The sequence below is a fragment of the Gavia stellata genome, chromosome 6 (assembly GCF_030936135.1).
Source record: "Gavia stellata isolate bGavSte3 chromosome 6, bGavSte3.hap2, whole genome shotgun sequence".
NCBI lineage: Eukaryota > Metazoa > Chordata > Aves > Gaviiformes > Gaviidae > Gavia > Gavia stellata.
Genome location: NC_082599.1, coordinates 24,639,680 through 24,662,485, shown reverse-complemented (window position 1 = coordinate 24,662,485; position 22,806 = coordinate 24,639,680). Strand labels below are relative to the sequence as shown.

Below are 22,806 nucleotides of genomic sequence, written 5' to 3'. Positions count from 1 at the left end.
AACTCTTCATTTTTTCTTGACAAAAGCTGCATTTTCTCAGACTTTCTGTTTGTGATAAATACACTCAGTGTGCTAACAGAGCAACAGTTTATAGTTTACACACACTAGTAAAAACACTGGAATTACAGTCATGCAAGGGAGGCAGTTCACTTATCTGCATACTAAAACCAACCCTTCTTCCATTACATTGCCTGTAACCCATACGTACATGTAGACTAACTACACATAAATTAACTAAAATCCTGTGTAACCTCCATCTGTGTTTCAGTTGTTTTCAGGATGGGATTAAACCAGTGCCAGCAGACTAAATATCACAGTGAGGGACCAGCATCCATTTCCAGTTGCAGTTACAGACTAGTTCATTAATCAGCTACAGAGAGAAAAAATATCCTCACACACAATTGCCAAAATTCTGTTTTCCAAAGCTTTTACTCCATTGTGTCAATTATTTTAGATCTACTGTCACGTTGCAGACCTTTGGCCATGGATGAATACCTTTTCTCTAGCATGCTATCAGCATCAAAACAAAACCAATGGAAAAAACATGTATTTTCCCATATTTAGCTTCCCCTTTTTTTCTATCCCTTTCACCTTCCCGAGGCAGTTCTCCACATCACCCCTGGCCTGCTGACCTATGATGAACTCCAAGCGCATCTCAGAAAGGCAGGATGAACAATCCAGCCCTTCAGAGCTCCATCTTCCATGTTCTCTTGCAAGTTTCCTCCTGAACATTTGGACAGAGACAGCGAGTAGTTACCGCAGTGGACGTAGCGTAGCACTGCTATTGAAATACCCAGAAGAAGGCCAGCAGAGAGTTATCATATATATTCACCCCAGTTAGAGAAACTGAAGCAGCCTCACAAAACCTCTGGCATCCCCATAGATGTCGTTTTTCCAGACTTCATTTTCTAGTAGTAATTTTCCAGACTCATCAGATCATCACTTAGTAACATAATGGAAATATTTACTAGCTCCAGGTAATAAAGCAAGATACCTCCATCTCTCACTTGCCTAATGGTGGCATCAACAACATGAAGGAATAAGACTACCCGAAGGTGAATCCCTTTTGTCCAGCAAAGCACCAAGCTCAAAAGTTTCCCCACACTCAGTGACCTGCATTCACCCAGATCCCCACAGCATCCCTGGTGTGCACTCACCTGCAGAACCAAAGCAGCAGAGTGACTCTCTGCTCTTGTGAAAGAGAGAATATCTTATGTGGAAATAAATGCCAGCCCTCCTATTTCATCCCAGGGCAGGGTCCCACTGAAGTCATTAAAGAGCAGGATTCCTCCTCGAGCAGCCTTACAGATAATGACTGTTGGCAAGTTTCTGGTACATATTATGTTAGAGGAAATTACCAGCATGGCAAGACTGTAATCTAAGAGGAAAAGAAACAAACAGAAATCCCTAATAGGGCAGATAAACATACAAACCCAGAAAATCCATCTTATACTGTTAATAAAATATTGTGCATTTGATTCCAAAAGAAACCTGAAAATGACACTTGTCCTCCATAGGAAATGAATCACTTCACTACGTCAACAGCTGGTGTTAACTGGCCTAGTCACTAACTCACTTATGCACAAAAATTGTAACAGCAGAGAACAAGATACTAGCTTAAGATAATACTAGGTTAGTGATTAATATTAATTAGTATTGGGATATTAAGGCTGATCACTAATTCACATTTCAAAAAAGCACTGCTCTGCATTTCTAATTCAGCAAAAGTTGCAACTGACTTCTGTGGAGCTTTTTCTCTGCTGGAAAGACAGAAAGTGCTTTGTATGTGTCTTTTACTTAGATCTGATTTATTCCAACCAGAAATCTGGATCCTGCAAGCAAGTGGCACTGATGTTACTATGATGAGCATCTAAAATGTATAGTATAACACCATCGCACAGTGAATAACCCCAGAATGGTCCTTCTTAATGAACATCTATCTGCTATGAGGATAAGGAAAGTGGAAGCAAGTTCTGAGTCAAACTGTGTGCTCTCAGGGAAGTATGCAAATCAAAGCGGTGCTCCATAACAAGAAAGGTGTTACACTTACTGTATGAATATATACGCTATAGCAGCATTGTTTGTAATTAACCAGCATTGTTTGTGTTTCAGTAGCACAGAAAAGACAGTCACTGTATAAAGTCCAGCAAAAATATACAAGGTTTCATTTTTGGAGCATAGTTGCATTTCCCTTCTAATTGAAATTCTGTGACTGAATCTCAGTGATGCCTCAACTCTGGAGGTTCCAGCAACTAGTATTCACTAACTTTAGCTAGATTACTTACTAAATAAAATCTAAATAAAATCTGAGGACCAGACCCATGCTGGCATAAATCAGCCATGGAAAACGCAATCAATTAAATACATTGATTCACACAAACTAAAATCCTGCCCTGAACAGACAGTCACTGGGCACTTCTGCTCCCTGTGAATTTTAAGGATGCTTGTAAGAACTACAGAAAACACTCCAAGAAGCTCGTTATGATTCTCCAGTATCCTCTCACCTGCTCTTTATCTTTGAAGTTCGTTGCCCAAGTGGTGAAGCTGAGCTTTCTCTCATTCAGTCAGCATATGCATATCACACTTACTGGGACTCTTCCTGTCAGGAGCACGAGACATATTTGTAATGGTATTTGTGAGGAAATCCAGCCGCTCCATCTGATCTACCCACCAGATTGTTGTCAGGAGATCCAGTCACCACCCTTCAATCTTCGGATGTCCCAACACATTCCAAGATACAGTCCTGTCTTCTGCATACCCTTAATTGAGCTGGAGCCCAGGCTACACTCATACTAGTAACTAAACAGAGCCAGGACATGGGCTCAAGCACTGGTACACAGCTGTCAACGTCGGCTTTTTTACAATGCTCCCCAGCACAATTTTGACTTATGGCACCCACCATTCTCTCTATGCCCAGTTATACTTGGGGGAATAACAGTGGATGGGCAATGTTCCCGGTAGGTGGTCTGGAGTTCCATATAGGGGAGGGATTTCAAAGCCTGATAAAAAAAGAAGGGAGGCTTTTACCTGCCTTTACTGAGCAGCTCATGTCAGTGCTGTTAAATTCTCTTGGAATGGAAACTACATGCTGGTAATGGTCCCTTCCCTATCCTAGTTCCCAAACGCTCTCCAAGATATGTTCAGGACAGTGCTACTTGGTCGGGACCACAAGCATACTAGAAACAATGCTCACAGTTTCATAGTTTAGCTGATTAAACTCCAGTGCCTGGCGTATTCCCTGGTGGTGTTTACTAATACACACATAGCCTTTGAGGATCTGAGCCTCAGCGCTTTCTGTACCAAACTCATTTACTTTGCAATTATTCTCCCTGTTCACATTTGCTATCCCCCTTCCTTCTTCCCAGTCACTTCTGAAAACCAGCTTCTCTCCATGCCTGCCAGCTGTAATGCCTGCATGTCTTTGTTCACTGTCCTTCAGAGTAGAGGCAAGGATTCACATTTTTATTGTTTGTTCTACTCACTGTGAAGTACAGTGTAAAATTGCAGTACTAAATCACTGTACTTGAGGGTTCATTCTTAATATGCAGATCTTTTCGAATATATTAGCACTATCAAGTAGAAAATTGACACCTCTATGTTTCTTCAGATACCACATATCCATTTTAACTCTGTAAGAGGTTTGAACCCTACAATTTATCCTATAGTATGCTGTAATCAAAAGCACCAAAAGCCTTTTTAAGGCTGTCTAACGCCTAATGCCTACAGTCACCATCCTTATTAGCCAGAGGTTAGAAGTATAAACATAGCTAAGTAAGTACATAACAATGATAGAAAAGAACAGAGTTTCTTTTATAACTTATAACATGAGCAGCCATAGCTTCTATTGTAAGGAGATCAGAATGATTTATGTACTTGTGTTGGTTGACAAGAAGCTCAACATAAGCTGGCAGTGCGCACTTGCAGCCCAGAAAGCCAACTGTATCCTGGGGTGCATCAAAAGAAGCGTGACTAGCAGGTCGAGGGAGGTGATTCTCCCCCACTACTCTGCTCTCTTGAGACCCCACCTGGAGTACTGTGTTCAGCTCTGGGGCCCCCAGCATAAGAAGGACATGGACCTGTTGGAGTGAGTCCAGAGGAGGGCCATGAAGATGATCAGAGGGCTGGAGCACCTCTCCTATGAGGACAGGCTGAGAGAGTTGGCGTTGTTCATCCTGGAGAAGAGAAGGCTCCAGGGAGACCTCATAGCAGCCTTCCAGTACCTGAAGGGAGCCTACAGGAAGGCTGGAGAGGGACTTTTTACAAGGGCATGTAGTGATAGGACAAGGGGTAAATGGCTTTAAGCTGAAAGAGGGTAGATTTAGATGAGATATGAGGAAGAAATTCTTCACCATGAGGGTGGTGAGGCACTGGAACAGGTTGCCCAGAGAAGTTGTGGATGCCCCAACCCTGGAAGTGTTCAAGGCCAGGCTGGACGTGGCTTTGAGCAGCCTGGTCTAGTGGAAGGTGTCCCTGCCCATGGCAGGGGGGTTGGAACTAGATGATCTTTAAGGTCCCTTCCAACCCAAACCATTCTATGATTCTATGATGTTTTAAAATTCTTCAGTGTAAGGTGCTACAATTACTTAATCAGTTATTATTCTTAACAGTCAATCAGGAAGCCAATTAGGATTTCTATAACGGCTCCCAGGCAAGCGGAAGGTAAAGATCCGAATGTTACCTGAGTAGACATATGAAGAAAGGCTGCGAGTGATTCATGAGGTTCATGGCAATCTCACCTGCTAACTCTGATTATTTTGCTATGTTTGGGGAAATGGTTTGGGTCAGTTTGGGGTGTTGGTGGGTCTGGGATTTTTTTGGAATTATCCAAAGTTATAGTATTGCTTGGTACCATGATAAATTGCAGTAGTTAAAATAGTTTATAAAAATACATATTTCAAGTACTTGTCAAAGAACTAGTCAAAGCATCAGGAAGACAGTATTACTGCAGTTAGACATATTTTGGCAAAAGCTTGGGCTAAGCAACTGTATTTGGATAGAGGGAAAAGGCATTCAAGGTCCTTATTACTTAAGTTTACAGATGAACTCCAGATTTAAAAAGAAAAGCCTTGAAAACTGTTTTTCTACTGGAATATTTCTACATGTACATACTTAATAAGCCTCATTTGCTATAGCTTAAAGAGTGAGTCTTCAAGAACAGACAGTGGAAACAAAATATTTTTGCTGTGGATTTTATGCACATTTCTCTGCCTTTGGTTTTATTGACTGTGAAGATTATGCAGGCTCTGTTAAGTCATTCTGTAAACTTGTTTAAACCCCTTTCAAGGAAACAAATTGTTTAACTTCTTCCAATTTGCTCTTTATAATGATCTCTACTGATGAAAGTTGTCATGTATGCAAATCAACACCAAACATTTAAAGGCGGATCCCACAACCCACAGATATCAAATTCAATCACCTACAATGTCAGTGATTCTTTAAGGTGAAGAAATAATAATATGAATAGATACCCAGACTAGTAGACAGCTGTCAAAAAAGAAACTAAGAAAAACCAACAAAACCCAACCCAAATTTATTTGCTGTTTTCCTTTCCCCATTAGAAGTCATAACATGGCACATGGATATAACCTTCTATTTCAGCCATCACATCTGCTTTGTATAATAAAAAGCCCAATGCTGTCAATACTTTTTTTTTAAATATCACAGAATGAAAACTTATTCCCCAATAATAACAAGAGAGCTCTAAACCTGTGCTGCACAGATTTATTAACCTAGCCAAAATGAAAGGCATATCTTTCTCCACCAAGTGTTATAATTTTCCAATAAGACATGTCCTCTAGGGAATAAATTTAGAGACCATTTTTTGTTTATGTTGAGGGGAGTGTTAACTTCTGAGATAAATAACCACAATGTTACATATGTATTTTTTGAAGTTTAACTTTTAAAATACACTTACAATGTTAAGCAATGAACCACACATATTGTACAGCATATACCCAATAAAAAACTCCTGTTCCACTTGGTATACAATACACTGCTGATAAACAGGTCTTCAGCAGAAAGAGATTAACAAAATATAAAACCAGCAAGTTTACATATTCAACACTTATTTCAATATCATTTTTTGTTTTATAGGATATGAATACAAGGCTGCATCAAAGACCACACATCTGTGATTTTTCTGTCGCTTATTAGTAATCACAAAAAATTATCACTCACTCCCAGAAACAGAATGTTTTAAAGTGCTGTTTCTTTTTTGAGTAAATCACTGTCTCCAACATTGCTCATCCTTCCTTAAGTTGCCTGTTTGCCACACTGAATAGCCAAGGATATATTTATCATTCCAAGGAAAATTTGAAATCTTTGTGTATAGTACCAATGTAATCTTTCTTCTTTTGGCTCACGAGACTATTTTTTCACATAGCTTTTGCTATCTTTTCTTTAAAGTGAAGTAAGCATGTACTGAAACATGGAAGAAAGGAAATGTTAGTGTCCATTCATGTAGATGCATACAACATACTAACCTTAGACTTCCACCAAGGAAGAGCAGTAGTACAGCTTTATAAGGACTGCAGTTGAGCATTCAGACAGGTAGGAGAAGCTGCATAAGTATTCAGAGACATTTACGGGATGTGTATTTATTATTTGGTACACACAAACTACTTGCATACACATCACATTGTGAGTTTTTGTCTTTTGGTCTGTGGGGACCTACATGACTGTGCTTTTTAATTTTATTTTCTAAACAAGTTCTCAATAGCTATGTGACAATTTCTGATCTGGTGATCATCAGACCAGGCAGCCACTCCCTGTGTTGAGATGATGGGTATGCCTCTTGGCTGCTGTTTGGCAGAGACCTGTGGCCATGAAGGTTGTGGCCATCCTGGATATTCTGTTCCTACACCGTAATGCCTTCCAGCACAGTGGGGCAGTCAGAGCAGCATCTGGAAATAAGCAGTGCCTTTCCCACACAGAGAAATCCTTATTATTATCCAGTCCACTTATCGCCTGCCTTAGCCAGCATTTGGACCACAATATTCACCAAGCAACCGATGCAAGTATCATGGCAGATTCTTTCCCTGTCAACCTGTAACACATCACCAGAAGCTTCTTGTAATCATAGACAAGGGCTCAAGAACAGGCTCAAAATATCAAAATCTGAACTCAGTTTTCCAGTGTCTAAAATAGGGCGGCATGAATATACACCTTTTGCTTCTTCTTAGACTCACCCCTCCCCCCCAAAAAAAAAAAAAATCAGTGGTCAGGGCTTTTCACACCTCACAGAAAGTCATACTTCCACTGAAGTTGTAATGATTAGCATAGAAAAATGAAGAATAGTACAGACAAATAATTTGTACTGATCACTTCTGAAATGCACAAAAAAATACTAAAATTAGAATTATAAAAATCAGAATATGAAAAATTTTCTTTGAAAATAAAAAATACATAGAACAGCTTAATAACTATGAGTTTGCATTTCTAGCAGACCCTCTGATCATAGTATTCGTACAGATTTCATTTACAATTTTAACCCAAAAATCCCATCTACTGAATATTTTGCTATCAAAGGGTGTATTTTAGGAAGTTCTGTCCTTACACTTTCCAATCTAGTTTCACAAGCCTCCCTAACGTGTTACAATCTAAGTTGGAAATGCAGGCTGCAGATTTACAGCCGATTACAACTGAGAATTTTCTCAACAGCATCAAATACATCTCTCCAGTTCAGTCTGAGCAGAATATAGATAGAATATTTCTGTTGACACAAATGCACTAAATATATTTTAGAATGTGTTCCAGGGAAAACATCAATTGAAAAATTGATATCAACTAGAGTTGATTAATGTATGAATTGTTTCAGAGCTGCGTGCAATCTCCCAGCAATAGTTCTATTTCTTTACTTGAACCAGCTTGCCAATTATCATTATGCATAACTATGAAACTGGGACAAAATTTTGATGATGATGTTTACATCTTATCCAGTATGCACATAAATTTAGTCTAGTATAAAAAAACAAAAAGCTGTCATTAAAGTGTCTTAGGACTGGGTACAGAACAATACGTTCTGAGCAGTGAACAGTATTTTCAGGCATGTGTACATGCCCCATGACAAATCTTATTACTCATGTGCAGTAGTTGATTGTACAAGACAAGCAGTGATATGTGCCCAGATAAAATACAGAAATGCAGGAGTGAACTCTGGATATCTAGCTCTAATATTACAGTAGCTGCCTCTGGTATCACCTATGCAGATTATCATTATAAATCAAGTTATTTTAATACTGTTCATTCGGAGTTTTGAAGGTTCAAAGGCTAACAACAGAGCTGGTTGAATCTTGAAAAAACAGTGTTTGCAACTGTTGATGTGAATGCTAAAAAGCTCTTTTAAAGGATCTTATTGCTATTCAGAAATGTTTGCATGCATGGACTGCTGCATGCACATATCTTTGCAAAATGACAGGTTTTCCCCAGTGAAGACCACTGAATTCCTTGGAGGGACAAACTGGATTTTAATGGTGCTGCACGTTAAGTTGGGAATTGTGGTTCCTACAGGCCCATGTATGCATCTGTACATCTCTTTGACATTGACTTAACCCTGTAATAAATGTAATTTGACCTTTTAAATAAATTATCCCTAATCCATGATTTTTTTTTTTTTTACTGTTGTAGGTGTAAAAAACTTTCACAGTAAGATCCTAAATCTTGAGCTCTAAAAGAAGGATTACAGCTTCTGCTGTGTGTTGTAACAAATGTGATGCGCTGTCTTCCAGAGTGAAGACCTTGAGGGCATCATGGAAGATGTGTCCATATAAGAAGCCAGGCTTATACAAGTGGATAGACACATAAAATGGTAAAACTAAATCTCTTGCAGTGCACCACAGTGGCATTTTAAAATAACAGTATTTCAGCAGGCAGATAAAAACATTTTGAATTTCTATTTTTTTCCACAGAATAGTCAAAATTTTCCACAGGGGAATATTTTTCCACACTCTTCTTAATACACCCCACAGATTTCCAATACAAGTGATAAAAATGACATTTGCAGGTAGTGATGACTTAAGTCTTCTAAAGTAATCAGTTGAGATATAATAAAAAGACTTAACAAAGGTTCTTGGTGTCAAATGTCAAAAAAAAAAACGCAAACCAAAAAAGCTCCAAGCCTTGTAGCCAAGGGCTATACAGTCCATCAGGGAAACCCAAATAGGAAAAAAATGCCTACACTCTGGCCAGTCTTTCCTTTCCAGAAGGAAAAGCTTTCTTTTCCTTCTCCATTTAGCAACCTTTTCCAGGGAGCTCTTGCAAACCCTTTTTGGCAGGGAATAAGTAGATTCAGATTATGAGATTCTTTTGACCACAGTTTTTATGCAAGGAATCTAATATCAAATGAAAGTATTTCCATAAACAAAGTTACTCACTTTATTTAGTCATTAAGTGGTCAAAACAAAACGTTCATTTAGCCAGAGGAAGGAGCTGGAGCATCCTCCCCAGCACAGGCAGGCAAGCGCTTACTGTGGTGCAGCACGTGTGGGCAGGAGTCCAAAAAGCAGGGCAGCAACAGGCAGAGGAACAGCCTTTAATCCTTAGAGCCTGGTTAACAGCTCAACCCACTATCCGAGGGAGCACCTGTTTCACAAAAACTAGGTCTCCACATCCATTTTCAGACTTGTACACAGTGCAGAATAAAAAGAAACGCAAACTGCTATACTTCAGATAAATAAAATGTGTATGAACTGAAAGCAAGAGTGCAAATGGATGTAACAGCAATAATTCTGGAAGTAATGGACAAACAAACATTGCCACATGCAAAATAAGAGAGAAATCGATCTGGTTTTAAGAACTCAATTGAGGGACCAATAAAAATATCAGAATGCTGGAAAGGCGCTGTCAAACATAAAGCACCTGTTTAAAATTGCTGCTAATTGTGGGCGAAGGAAATGGGCCCAGTAGAAATTGGTTGAAGATGATTAAATTTAATTGCAGTGCTATATGCAAAGTGCTACCCACTGACTGAATTAGAAAAAAAAATATGCTCAAAAGTGATACTTACCATAAAACTAGGTTTAATACAAGGCATGAGCAGCAAGGTTACACGTGGCTAAAAACACTTTCATATTTTCTGAAAGTTCTTTCCATCTCTCACATGTTGCAGAAATGCACAGAGAGCACAGTAATAGGACCCACAAAATTAGGAAGTAAGGTCACCATAAGGTTGAGTGTGGGTTGCATGAATGCTCATATTCTCCAGCACGGTGGAGGCATTAGAGTTGGTAGGAAACACACTCAGCCCACTCTGAGACATGAAGTGCCTGGAATCAATGAGATTAGAAATAGTTAAGCAGGAGTGCCTTCCCTTAGTTTGTGTAAGGCAGGTACCTTGATAAGCCAGCTCCACGCTTTCAGCAGAGCCCACAGGATTCCCCCTGGCAGGTGGCCACTTCTGCTGGAGGCAGCTGCCAGAGACTTTTGGCACAGAAAAGTGAAAGTACCACTTTCCATTTTCTTTCCTATTTCTCCCTCCTTTTCTTTCTGCATTATTTTGTTAGTACAGTTGGGGGGGTTTCTCCCTTTCCTTTCATAGGAACTACGCAAACCAGATTATTTATTGGAGCTGCTGGTTCATTATTGGTCCTTTTATACTATATTTCTTAACTGAAATTTTACTTCCCATGCATTTTCTTTGGTAATGCCTAGAGCATACCCTTCCTCTCTGCTTCCAGTGCTGTTGAGGGTACAGCCACAGTGCTGAGGGATGAGTTGCTTATGATCAGAAACTCATGAGTTATTTGGTCTTCCATCTAATCACCCATATATATGGTGCATCCCTTTTAACCTGCTGCCACCTAGACTACATATCACATGATACACATTCACCATGTCTAGCCTTTAAATTGCTTTCTGACAACTGTGCTTGGCACACGTCTCTCCTCACTGGTGGCAAACACAAAACTGGCATTCTTTGTGGCAGACTTGGTTGTGCTAGCATTTCCCCATTAGGCTCAGGCAGATGGAGAGAGCTGCTCATGCCATGGCCCTCCTGTTCTCTATTTATGGTCCCTCAGTCCTCAAACACGCTTAGATTTCCAAGTGCCCAGTGTTGTTATCTGCTACAGAGAGCAACAAGGTGCTACTCAGTCCTGGTTACTCTTGCTTTAGTGCTGGAACAGCATGCTTGTGGCTCGGTATCAACTAAATAGTCATTATTTCTAAGTATCTGCAATGTACTTATTTAGAACTACTGGAGCCTCTGGACATGGGGTGAGAGCTGTGCTTTTTGAAAGGTAGCTCAGTGTAACAGAGAAGCATTTCCCACACCCCCACACCCCAAAGAAATTAGGCAAGCACTAAATGCAACAGAGCAGCTGTTTGACAGCCTTATTAGAAAATAGCTTAGAGAAGTACGTGAAAAATACTGTATTCAGCTGAAGCTGCAGGGAACAACGGAAGAAAAATAATTAGCCAAGTCAGAAATTGGCTGAGGCACTGGGTCTTCCAAGCCTTCTATTTCCTTCAAAAGACAAAGGGATCTTTAAATAACAAGTAGTAAATGAGACTCTGTTTATATCTCACCTTAAAAAGCCACAAGCAGAACAGTGCACCCTAATAACCTTGGCTCAGAAATTATTCAGAAGCAAGGGGGCCATCTGCTGAATTCCCAGTACCATTTTCTCCAGTATCCCGGAAGATTTTCTTTGAAAGTTTCACAGCCGAGTCCTTTTCAGTGCCAGCTTTGCTAGGCCTGTGAGGTGTGGCAGTAAACCTCTGAGCAGGTTTCGCTGCAGGTGATTATTACAGCATATCTACCATGACTGCAAAAACTAAAAACAGTCTGCTGATCAATGTAATCTATTCAGGACTCAAAAATCCTGTAGACAGTATCATCAGTCTGAAGTATATTCAGTATCTCTGTATCATAATGCATTTCATTAAACAGAAATTTTCAGAGGCAGAAAACTTGCTCGTAATATGTTCATAAACATAACTTTCCAGGTAAAATAAAAAAGCTTAAAGCACAGAATCAGGTCTCTAAAATAAGCAGCTTTCTTCTTCATCTTACTGTCCATTATCCTGAGTAATGTTGTCACCACGTTCAAACTCAGCATTCCCTTCCCCGTCAAGTCTATCACAACTCCATTGATATATGATTCACTGGTGACTGCTTCTAATTCCACTCTTTCTGAATTCATTACCACTAACTTCATATCCCAGCTTCAGCGCATTCATAGCTAGTCCATTTTCCAACATGTGAAAGTGGGCAAAGGAAAAGTAGAATTTTTAAAAGATTTTATGACAATGTCACCGCACATTGACATGCACGAATGCAGTGCATTATCTTTGTAGTCCTCCACATCTTGTTCTTCTTAGTACTACTACAGCTAAAGGTCTCTCTGCATACCAGGAAGAAGGACCAGAATTGTTTCTGATACAATAATAGCAAAGTATGGTAAATAAATACCACAGAAACATCCAGACTGAAAAATCCTTGTTCATATAGCCATGAAATTTGATAAAGGTATTTAAAATATTCACCACTGTTCTCATTTCTTAAAGCATAGCCTTAAGTCTACTGACATTTCATGGGCTGTTAATACAGAACACTTCAAATATAGAAAGGTACATGTTATCCATTAAAGACTATGTAGACTCATGCATAGGATAGCTTACAGTGTACAAATATAAGATTGTTTAATGGTACAAACTATAAAATCGAATCTTCAAGGCTGCTTCCAAGCTCAGCATTTTAAAAATTACTACAATACATAACCTGTATCTTTCAAAGTTATAATCAAGAGGTATTAAATAAAAGCACAAACACAGCACAGGGAATACATATAAATGTCACTTGCTTAAGACTTCCTTCTTAAGTATAAGAAGTGGTCCCAAGTTCAAGTGATAGCTTACTGAAAATACAAATAGTTGGAGGGTTGGTTTGCATTGTGTGAGGCTTTTTTTCATGCTTAAAACAATCTTATTAGCTCAGTCAATACTAAATCTCAATGTGCATGACTCCCACATCCATAATACAAAAACGAATCCAGGTGGTGGTGTTTGCTGTTCACTGTTCCCAACTTCATACACACTGATGAGCAAGGATACGGTCTGGAAAGTTACAAGTTTGCAGGCACATGCAGATTACTCTAGACAATCACTGCTTTCAGTATTTAATAGCAAACTATTATCTATTTTGCTAACTAAGCATCCCTTATTTTTGTCCTAAAATCTGGACTCCCATATGAAAATATGAAAACAGCAAATATAAACCAGTAGTAAATGCTAAATATCAAACACATAAAAGTAAGAGAGTTCTAGAGCTACAATTATCCAGCATTAATAAAACATTAATTTATCATGTACCTTTATTTCCATGAGATGCCCACCACTCCCTCTCCACAGGGCTTAGCCTATCACCGCAAAAGCCTGACTAGCTTCAAAGAGTAGCCACTAAAAAAAGCAAAAGGAAATAAAGAAAAAAAAAAGCAAAAGGAAATAAAGAAAAAAAAAGAAATGTGTGTGGAGAAGTGAAAGTTCTCCCTCAAGAATTCAGAGTGAAAGCTAAGGATTGCTAAAATTCGGTCCTTTCTATAGAAATGGTCCCAAAGCATCCCAACTCCTGGTCCTGTGAACCTCAGAAACAAGAGGTTCTACCCTAGCGAAAAGCAATACAAAGTGTTCTTGCTACTTGTTTCAAACTCTGGAAAGCTCACATGAAAGAATGCTTCTATGTAGTGAAAGAAACCTGAGGTTATTTTCAACTTTGTAATTTTTTCCCCTTTTCCACTAAACTCTAGATAGTTGGCTTCAGACTAAGATGCTTCAATTTAAAGCAAAATCCTTTTTAAAAAAAAAAAAATACGGCCTTTAAGCAATAAGAAACATCTCAATACAATTGTTTGTTGGTCTTTTTCTCTGATATTTCCATTTTTTAAAAAAAAAATTACTCCCAGCTGGTAGCAAAACTATATTAAAAATGATGATTTGTTAATGGAGTCAGACAATTACATTTATTTCATTAAGTATTTAGACTGAGAGGAGTGGTACGCATACTCAATAGGTAGCTAGAAAGAAAGGGAAAGAAGTTGGAAAGTGAAGGATTTGGAACATAACAGTATTTGGAGGGTAATATTTTCTGATACTTCTGATATTCCTCGACTTGAACATCAGTTGTTAAAGTTCTACTAAATACAACGTATTTACAATCAAGCTTCTTCCCACTTTAGATCCTTGAGGTCTTTTCCTTTTTATCTCTATAATTTTGTACAGAAATCTCAGTTAAAATCTCCTGCATTTTGGGAGGTTCAACACGCAAGGATGGATCAGCTCCACGGGTCAGAGAACATAAACACAGCTCAGCCAACGTCTGATCGATGATACCTACAGTGCAGCTGTGTTACATTGCACGTGAAAGATACAGCAGTACAAGAGAAGAACCTGTAGGTGCTGTATCAGAGTGCTGGTGTACAACACAGGAGGGATTTTGGAAACATAACGAAATATTTGTCACTTTCGTCATTGAAAGTCAAGAAATAGAAAGCAGAGGCTTTGTCATCGCATGCAGTTTCCAAAAGGTGTTCGGGGTGCAGGTGTGTTACGGGGCACAGCCCGACACTGCTGCAGGCGGAGCGAGTCCCACCAGTGGGACCAAGTCGCTCCTGGTGGTACCTGCGCAAGTCCAGTACGGAGGACGGCAGGTCGGTACCCCTCAGTATTTCACATGTTGAGATCGGACACCTTGACAGGGAAAGTCCATTCGCGGCTACCGAAGCCCTTACAATACCACTACCACCATCGACAGGCGGAGGAGAGGCTACAACGCTCCGGCGCTGCCCGGGCGCCCTCCGCACGGCGGCTGCCCCCGGGCACCCCGCTGCCCTCGCCCCGGCGGCGGCAGCGGCACGGCGGAGACCCGCCCGCAGCCGGACACCCGCTCGCCCCCACGAAACGCCTTTAGCGACTCACAGAGACCGTCTACGGTAGCTCGACGGGCCTCTGGTCTCCGCAGGACCTCCCCAAACTTCACGCGTGTTCTGCCTAGATGTCGGTCTCGACAGGTAGTTCACAACACGCCGCAGCCAAACGCGCGAGTTCCTTTTTTTGCAGCCGAAAACAGAAGGTCGGTGGATCCCCGTCCTCCGCAGCGTCAAAACCTTGGACAAGGGACTAAACCGCGACACCTGGAGCCGACGGCGACACCGCGCCTTCCCATCTAGCAGCCTCCAACTTTCCAGCAGAGCGTCAGAAATTAACCTTTCCCTCGGCATGAGCCCGAGACGCGGTCCACGGAGAACCGCGACCAAAGGGCAACCCCTCTGCCCCACCGCAAAGCGCCAGCACCGCCTCCCCAGCCCCGTCCCCTCGGCCCCACGCAGGCAGCCGCCGGCGGAGAAACTTTTCCGAGCCGCCCGGCGAGGAAGCGCCCACGCCGGCCGCCCCGCAGAGCGGGACCAAGCCGCAGAGCGGGACCCACGCACCGCGAGCCCGGCGGGCCAACGCCGCCCCCCGCGGGCCGCCCCGCGCCGGCCATCCCGCCGCGTGGGCACCCACGGCCCCGCGCGCACCCGTCCGCCCGCACCGCTCCTACCGTGCGGGGGGCAAGTGAGGGAGGGAGCGAGGAGGTGGCAGTTACCGGCGAGCGGGCGCCCTTCTTGCAGAGCGGTCCCCTGAAGACGCCTTTGATGCCGCGGTAGTGCCCGTTGCTGAGGTGCCGGGAGCTGATGACCAGGTAGCACGCCATGCGGGCCCCCCGGGCGGGCGAGCGCGGGGAGCGCCCCAGCCCGGCGGGTGGCGGGGGGGAAGGCAGGCCGGCTCCTCCTCGGCGGCGGCGGCGGCGGCGGCGGTGCTACCCCCGCCGGAGCAGAAGCCCGCATGAAGGAGCGGGCGGAACCGCAGCAGCGATCTCCCCCCTCCCGTCTCATCCAGCGCCCGGGTTAGCGCTGCCAGCAGCAGGATGCACTGAAGGCGGCAGCAGCGGCGGCAGCCAGAGCGCATCTGAGGGAGCGCGGAGGCCAGTCCGCATGCTGCTCCGCGGGTAGGAGACGGGCCCGGGAAGAAGAAGGGCAGAGCGCAACTTGCACAGTCCGCCGCTGCTACGGCCCCTTCCCTCCCTCCTCCTCAGACCAGGCCACCGGCAGCAGACATCCGGAGGGGAGTTTCTCCGCGGCAGCTCCAGCGGCGGCTGCTCCCCATGGCTCTTCCCTCCGCTGGGCTGGGTGGTGGATGCAGCCGGCCGCCGCGGAGAGCCCTCGCCGCCCCGGTCCTCCCGTGCCGCCGCTGCAGTCGGCGCCGCGCCTCGCCTCACCTCCGCCGGCGGGGGGGGGCGGCGCGTGGTGCGAGGGGGGCGGAGGAGAGGTAGGGCCGGAGCGGGGGCGGCAGCCGGCCGGGGGGGCGGTGGCGGCGGGTGAGAGGACGTTGCCCCTCGCCGCTCCGGGGAGGGGAGCGGGCCGCGGCCGGCAGCCCCGGGCGGAGCGGGCCGGGGAAGGGGGGAAGGCGGGAAGGCGGCGGGGCGCGCTGGCCGCCCTTCTCCTCCTCTTGGCCCAACTTTCCCGCCTTCGATGGCGGGGAGGTAACGTCCCTTCGCCGCCTGCCTCTGGCTGCGCTTCCACCTCTCCCCGCATTCCATCACATCTCCTCCTCTCCCCTCCCCTCCGCTGTCCCCCAGGCTGTCCCCCGGCAGGGACTGCGGCCCTTCCCCGCCCTCAGGGGTGCGGAGCGGGGCGGGGAGCACCCACCCGCGGCCGTGCCGGGGATGTCAGCGGGCACCGGCCCCCCGCAGCCAGCCGCGGAGCCGGTTAACGGGAAACGTTGCCGCTCCGGTTCCGCTGCTGGCTGGAAGCGCAAATTCGCCCAGGACCGCGGCCAGGGCTGCGCGCGGCTGGCCAGCCTGCCCCGACACCCCCCAGCTTGTGCCTGTGCTTGTCTCGATCGTCCCCCCTGAAAGCTCGTGAATTTAGGTGTGTGGTGTCATTTACGACCTAAATGATCTACACAGAACCGCAGGTATGAAATTCTCCCACCACTGAATAGCTGAAACAGGTTGCTCTTTTCCCCCTCTGCGAGAGACAGGCGCGATGTGCCCCGGGCCCGGCGGGGCACGCTCAGCTTCTTTTCACCAGGTCACAAGTATTGTCTCTGCTCTGTTACTTACTAAGTCGATAAAAATAAATCAATAAATCAATAAATCACACGGCCTTAGTAGTCACCTGCAGATCTTTCATTTCTTCTAAGTAGATTACTTTAAACTGGAAATAAGATTTTTTTCAAATTTTTCATTTAATCCTGTAAAAGCCTATGTTTTCAGACATTTAGTGAATGAAACAGATAAGCCACACTTATTCTAATTTTAGCCTCTCAAGAACTATCTTTCTATGAACCCAACGTAAATTAAAACGAAAATCTCACACAAGCCACCGAACGGTATGAATAAAAAGGTCATGACAAACCGAATGTCCTTTTTTTGGCTGTATATGTAAAATAGTGTTGTACAGTCTTTGTATAGAATGCTTCACATATAGTATAAAATTTTGTTAGATGTACGTATATGCACATATATACAAATGGTCAGATCTATTATATATTTTATTAACAAATACATAATGTTACAGAGAAAACAAAATGTATCTAAACTTGGAATAACCAAAGCTGGAAGTAACATTTGAAGAACACCCTTATGTTAACCATAATACAGTGTTTTGCAATGTAGAACACTGGGGGGTGGGGGTCAAATAAAGCTGGTAAACCCCAGGTGTGAAATAAATAAAAGGACTTGGCTCTCTCCGTAACGTGTGATTGAGCTGTGGGACTCCTTGCCAAAGGGTATTGTGGGTGATAGATTAAACAGTCACATGAGCTGCACAAATCAGACTTTGGGGCTGAGAGCAATACAATGCCCACAACAGACCTGGGGAGGACTTTTCTGAAGTAAGAATTTACATTGGAAAGTGGCTTTTGAGAAATTACACTACCATACTGCAAAAAGTTATCCACTGTTAATTCAGTGGCAAAAAAGAGCTTTTTATAATGATTTCCTCCTACAAGTCACAGTTGTGAGAGTGACTTGAAATTTATTCTTGTTGCCATATAATTTATATACTTTGTCAACTACAGGTTCTTTCTGAAATTATTCCACTGCAATCCTGTTAAAGATAAAAGTATTAACTTCAGCTTGAATTTTGGTCTGCAACTTGACTTTCTGACTCTGCACTGAATATGCAGTTCTGGAAGTAAAGACAAGCATCTTTTCTCTCTGGTGATGCAATGAACTTCCCAAAACTTTGCTTCTCTATGATGCAGCTGTTGTTTCTCGGAACAGAAAGAGAATTTACGTCTCATCTCAACAATTTGCATAGAGGTCTCAGTGCCTTTTCCGTTGTGAATAGTTACTATGACCACCAATCTAATTTATAAACAATCTGTAGGACACAAGCCTGAGAAAATGAGATTAAGAGGTGTCAAATGGAATGATTAGATATTAATTATAGCACTCCCTCAATATTCCCCCAAGAATCTGGAGATGCTGCACCTTCTTCTCTTTCAACACAGGCCACATAGAAATATGAGCCTTAACTATTAGTAGTTTCATCTGGGTCCAATCCTTCACTACCTTAGATCTCATAAAGTAATTTTCGGCTGAGCACAGTGGATGTAAAATACTACCTTTCAGAACATGCTTTCTTTGCAAAGTGTTAGTGACTTTTCAAGATGCAAGGAAATGGAGAAGCAGGTCAGCTGTCACTAAGAGGTGATGATTAGAATAATTAAATGTTCTCCAGTTCATCTATCCTCTCAGTTTACACAGGTTTTTATCATTAATAAAGATTACTTAGCATTTATTCCCCCCAAAAAAAGTCTGTATGCATTTTCTAATTATTCTTTGTAGCGAATCTTATTGCACAATGTAGAGTCAAACTGAAATACCCAGCCTAGCTCTAAAGTCCCTAGTTCTGACATAAATACACTCTGAAAATCGGGCAGCAGAGAACCGTATTAATGCAGTCATAGTACTTTTAATGGTTGAGCTAATTCGTGTGCTTCTTTGTGGCGTTAGACAGTACATTAGACATACCCTTAAAACCATGTGTACACTGTGAATTTTATTTAAATTGTAATTCAGGTATTGCTCCTAATATGAATTCCATCTGCACATGAAGTCCATTATACTGATATTCTCCGCTGTGTAGGTAAAAACTACAGTTAGCATGATTCGCTGTCTGCTAACATAACCATTCCTCAGTGTGGATACAGGCTGGATCCGCTCAAGGGCCCCAGTCCTAAAACGTTTTCCACAATCCCCTTACCGTGCTCAGAAAGAACAAAGACATCCTTCCCCATGCCTCCAGACATGAGAAAATTCAAAGAGTACAAAGAATCTTCTGGCACTCCACCTCTAGAAATTTTACTTTAGCAATCAAACAAGAACAGAGGGTGTGTAGACACACAGCTTGAATACTGTTTCACAGTCTGGTTATTCTCACTTGAGTTACTTTAACATGAGATGTTTTCCAATGCAGAAGAACCCAAGTGAACTCTACAGTAAGAACATACCTTAATACTGACATAATTTTTACAAGTGGTCTTCCTCAAAGTACTGAGTGAGTGAGTGAGTGAGGTCAACATCTTGGCAAGACAATTCAGGTATAAATTGTATAATTGTATAATATGTGTCAGGTTCCTGACACATAACAGCAATCAATGCCTTAGTGCAGCTTTACAGTATATGTTACCTTCAGACATAATGAAGATTTTAAAGCTATCAATCAAGTCCTGGCAATATATGCAGTTCTTTGATTATAACTGCTTAAACTACATATTCATCCACCCTCAGTTCCTCTAACCCATCCACCCAACCTCTAACTCTTCTCCATTCTAGTGGTCCATAACTACAGCTGATTCCTCAGGGTTCACATGAAAAGAGAAGTCCTGCCCCACTAAAACTAATGACAGTTTTTGAGGTCAACAGAATCAGTTTCTCTAGAAACTTTCACCTCTTAAATATGTTCACGTATGGTAACAAACTCTTACAAAAGCCTAGAATATACTATTACAACATTAGTTGTCCTATTATTCTACCTGAAGACATTACCTAATATCCCAAAAGAGTCCTAAATCTTTTAAAATTAGAACTATATATTAGAAATAGTCAACATTTCTGTAGGTCATGCGAATAAATTTTAGCCTGAATGTTTGATTTGTTTTTCTCAGTGCAGCATATATTTTGGGGAACGTTTGGTAAAGTTTGATTCTTATTTAGAGTTCCTGGTGAATGTAAAAATAAAAGGTGAGCTGGTCTGCATAAAGCTTCGTTTTGCTTTCAGTGAAATGGCAACTTCAAATCTCTGGTCCTTTTTCCTGAATCTTAAAAGACACCAATTACATTTTTTCCTGAAGTAAGTAGTAGTAAAATCTTAATTATATCTGTCTTTATTTCTTAATTAATTTAGTTTATTTTAGTCCTTCCCTACTTTATTCCATTTGAAGTAAACATAATACTGCTTATCCAAACATTTTTAATCCCAGGCTGCCTCTTTTTATCTAAATACTAGTTACATTCCTCTTGTGACTCACTTACGCAAGCAGCTTTCTACTACCCAAAACTTGAATCTGTCAAGGTTTATATATCTGAAACATTGACGGCTAAGTTACTCTACTCCCTAGTCCATGCAGAATCAATGACACCATTTTACTTTGGCTGGAGCTTTTTGGAATGTCTAAGTGCTGAACAATCACTTTATAGTCTACACCTTGCTATTAATTTTGTAGCCAGCAAATACAGCAGTCTTCATGATAATCAAACTGAGTGTGTGTTTATACATCAGTGAAGAGTGGTAAATCATGGCCTACTTTTCTTACAGGTTCATGCTCCATTGGTTTTAAGAAAGTCATATAGTTGAACAAAAATCTCATTCAAATAATTCATCCTTACTCTAACTTTTCTTTGATATATCTCTTATGCAACATTCAGCAACCTCTCTGCATTACTTTCTCTATCACTAAAAAAAGACAATATAATGTTTCCTTCAGTTATTGTGAGAATTGCCCAATAGTGTAACAAGAGCCATAATGGAGAATGCTAAGTATTACTAGGTGATATTGGGGAAGACTGCTGATTTAATGATTAGCTAAAAATATTCAAGAAATTTATTATTTTCAGAAGGTTGCTGGACATGCCATTCACTTAAATTAATAGGTCAGTAGTACAAATAGGACTTTAACTCTGTGTTAACAAGAGCTCAATACTTCCAGAGTATGCGTCCAATGATGTAAAGATATCTTCCATTTTCTCTTCAGGAATAATATTAATTGGTTTCTTCTTACCTAAATCAGGATGGACATAGAAAGAATAATGGCAAGTAGCCACTGATATGAAAATTATATATCAGAGCTCCAATTGTATTTTAGTAGCAAATCCTTTTTTTCAGAAAGATGATATATGAAAGAGATGAAGGTGTAGCAGTGTTTTCATACACTTGCCAATTTATTATGTTTGCATAAATATTTAATACATCAATCTCTTCCTAAAGGAAGAATATAGTTTGCATTTCAAGTCTTGTAGTTTTCTTACATTTTCTTACTGCTAAATTCCACCAAAACTTTAACTACTGGCTGGACATCCACAAGAGAGGTGATTCATGTTTTTCATTGCTCATCAGTGGTCATCAGGCTGATCTCCTGGGGTTAGCACTGTATGTGCTAGTGGTTTTAATATCTACAAGGTGAGTAAAGTTATTGTATTTTATTATTAAGAACCAGAATTGAATATTAACTGGAGAACAGCTATTTTTAAATTACTTTAAAAGAATGTAAAGAGAAGGAAAACATTGCTTAAGCTCTCCATAGATAGCCGTGATATCCACGGATAGCCAGAGTGGCTGTCGCATATGTTTCAGCCACAGATATATTAATTTCAATAACCAACATAACCACAGCTGTCAATCCCTTTTCCTACTCATACTAATTTGTTTCAAGGAGTGCTCCAAGGACAACCATAATGAAGCAGTGTAGGAACAGGAGAGGACTCCCATTGCAAAGCAACGATGAAGGCAACTTCCATCATGTAAGTTTTTCCATTGGCAGAGTAAGGCGTCTCCTTTCTCTTGGTATTACCTGCAATGGTGGCTTATCTTACATTGCCTCAAAGAACATACTTACATGCTTGCACTCGCTGTGTGCTAATACACACAACACCTACAATGACTTCCATAATGTGCTGGTTTTGGCTGGCATAGAGTTAATTCAGTATGGGACTATGCTCTGGATTTGTGATGAAAACAGTTTTGATAATACAGAGATGTTTTTGTTACTGCTGAGCAGTGCTTACACAGAGTCAAGGTTTTTTATGCTTCTTACACCACCCCACCAGTGAGTAGGCTGGGGGTGTGCAAGAAGCTGGGAGGGGACACAGCCGGGACAGCTGACCCCAACTGACCAAAGGGATATTCCATACCATATGATGTCATGCTCAGCAATAAAAAGCTGGGGGAAGAAGAAGGAAGGGGGGATGTTTAGAGTTACGACATTTTGTCCTTCCAAGTAACCGTTACGCGTGACGGAGCCCTGCTTTCCTGCAGATAGCTGAACACCTGCCTGCTGATGGGAAGCAGTGAATTAATTCCTTGTTTTGCTTGGCTTGCATGCGTGGCTTTTGCTTTACCTATTAAACAGTCTTTATCTCAACCCATGAGTTCTCTCACTTTTACCTTTCTGATTCTCTCCCCCATCCTACCTGGGGGGAGCGAGAGAGCGGCTGTGTGGTGCTTAGTTGCCGGCTGGGGTTAAACAATGACATATAAGACAATTTCAGCTTGACAAGCTAGTATCACTCTTTTTGTCTTGCACTAGCATTGCCATAAGGCACCCATA

The 22,806-nt window shown here is 42.0% G+C and overlaps 1 protein-coding gene across 1 annotated transcript in view; it reads right to left on the bottom strand.

Moving 5' to 3' along the window:
- Window positions 1–15,939, bottom strand: part of ZNF804B (zinc finger protein 804B) — a 238,487-nt gene extending 222,548 nt beyond the window's left edge. The window contains exon 1 of the mRNA XM_059819058.1: window positions 15,533–15,939. Within this exon, the coding sequence (XP_059675041.1) occupies window positions 15,533–15,685 (153 nt within the window). The 5' untranslated portion in view covers window positions 15,686–15,939. The remainder of the gene's footprint in view (window positions 1–15,532) is intronic.
- Window positions 15,940–22,806: the final 6,867 nt, after the last annotated feature.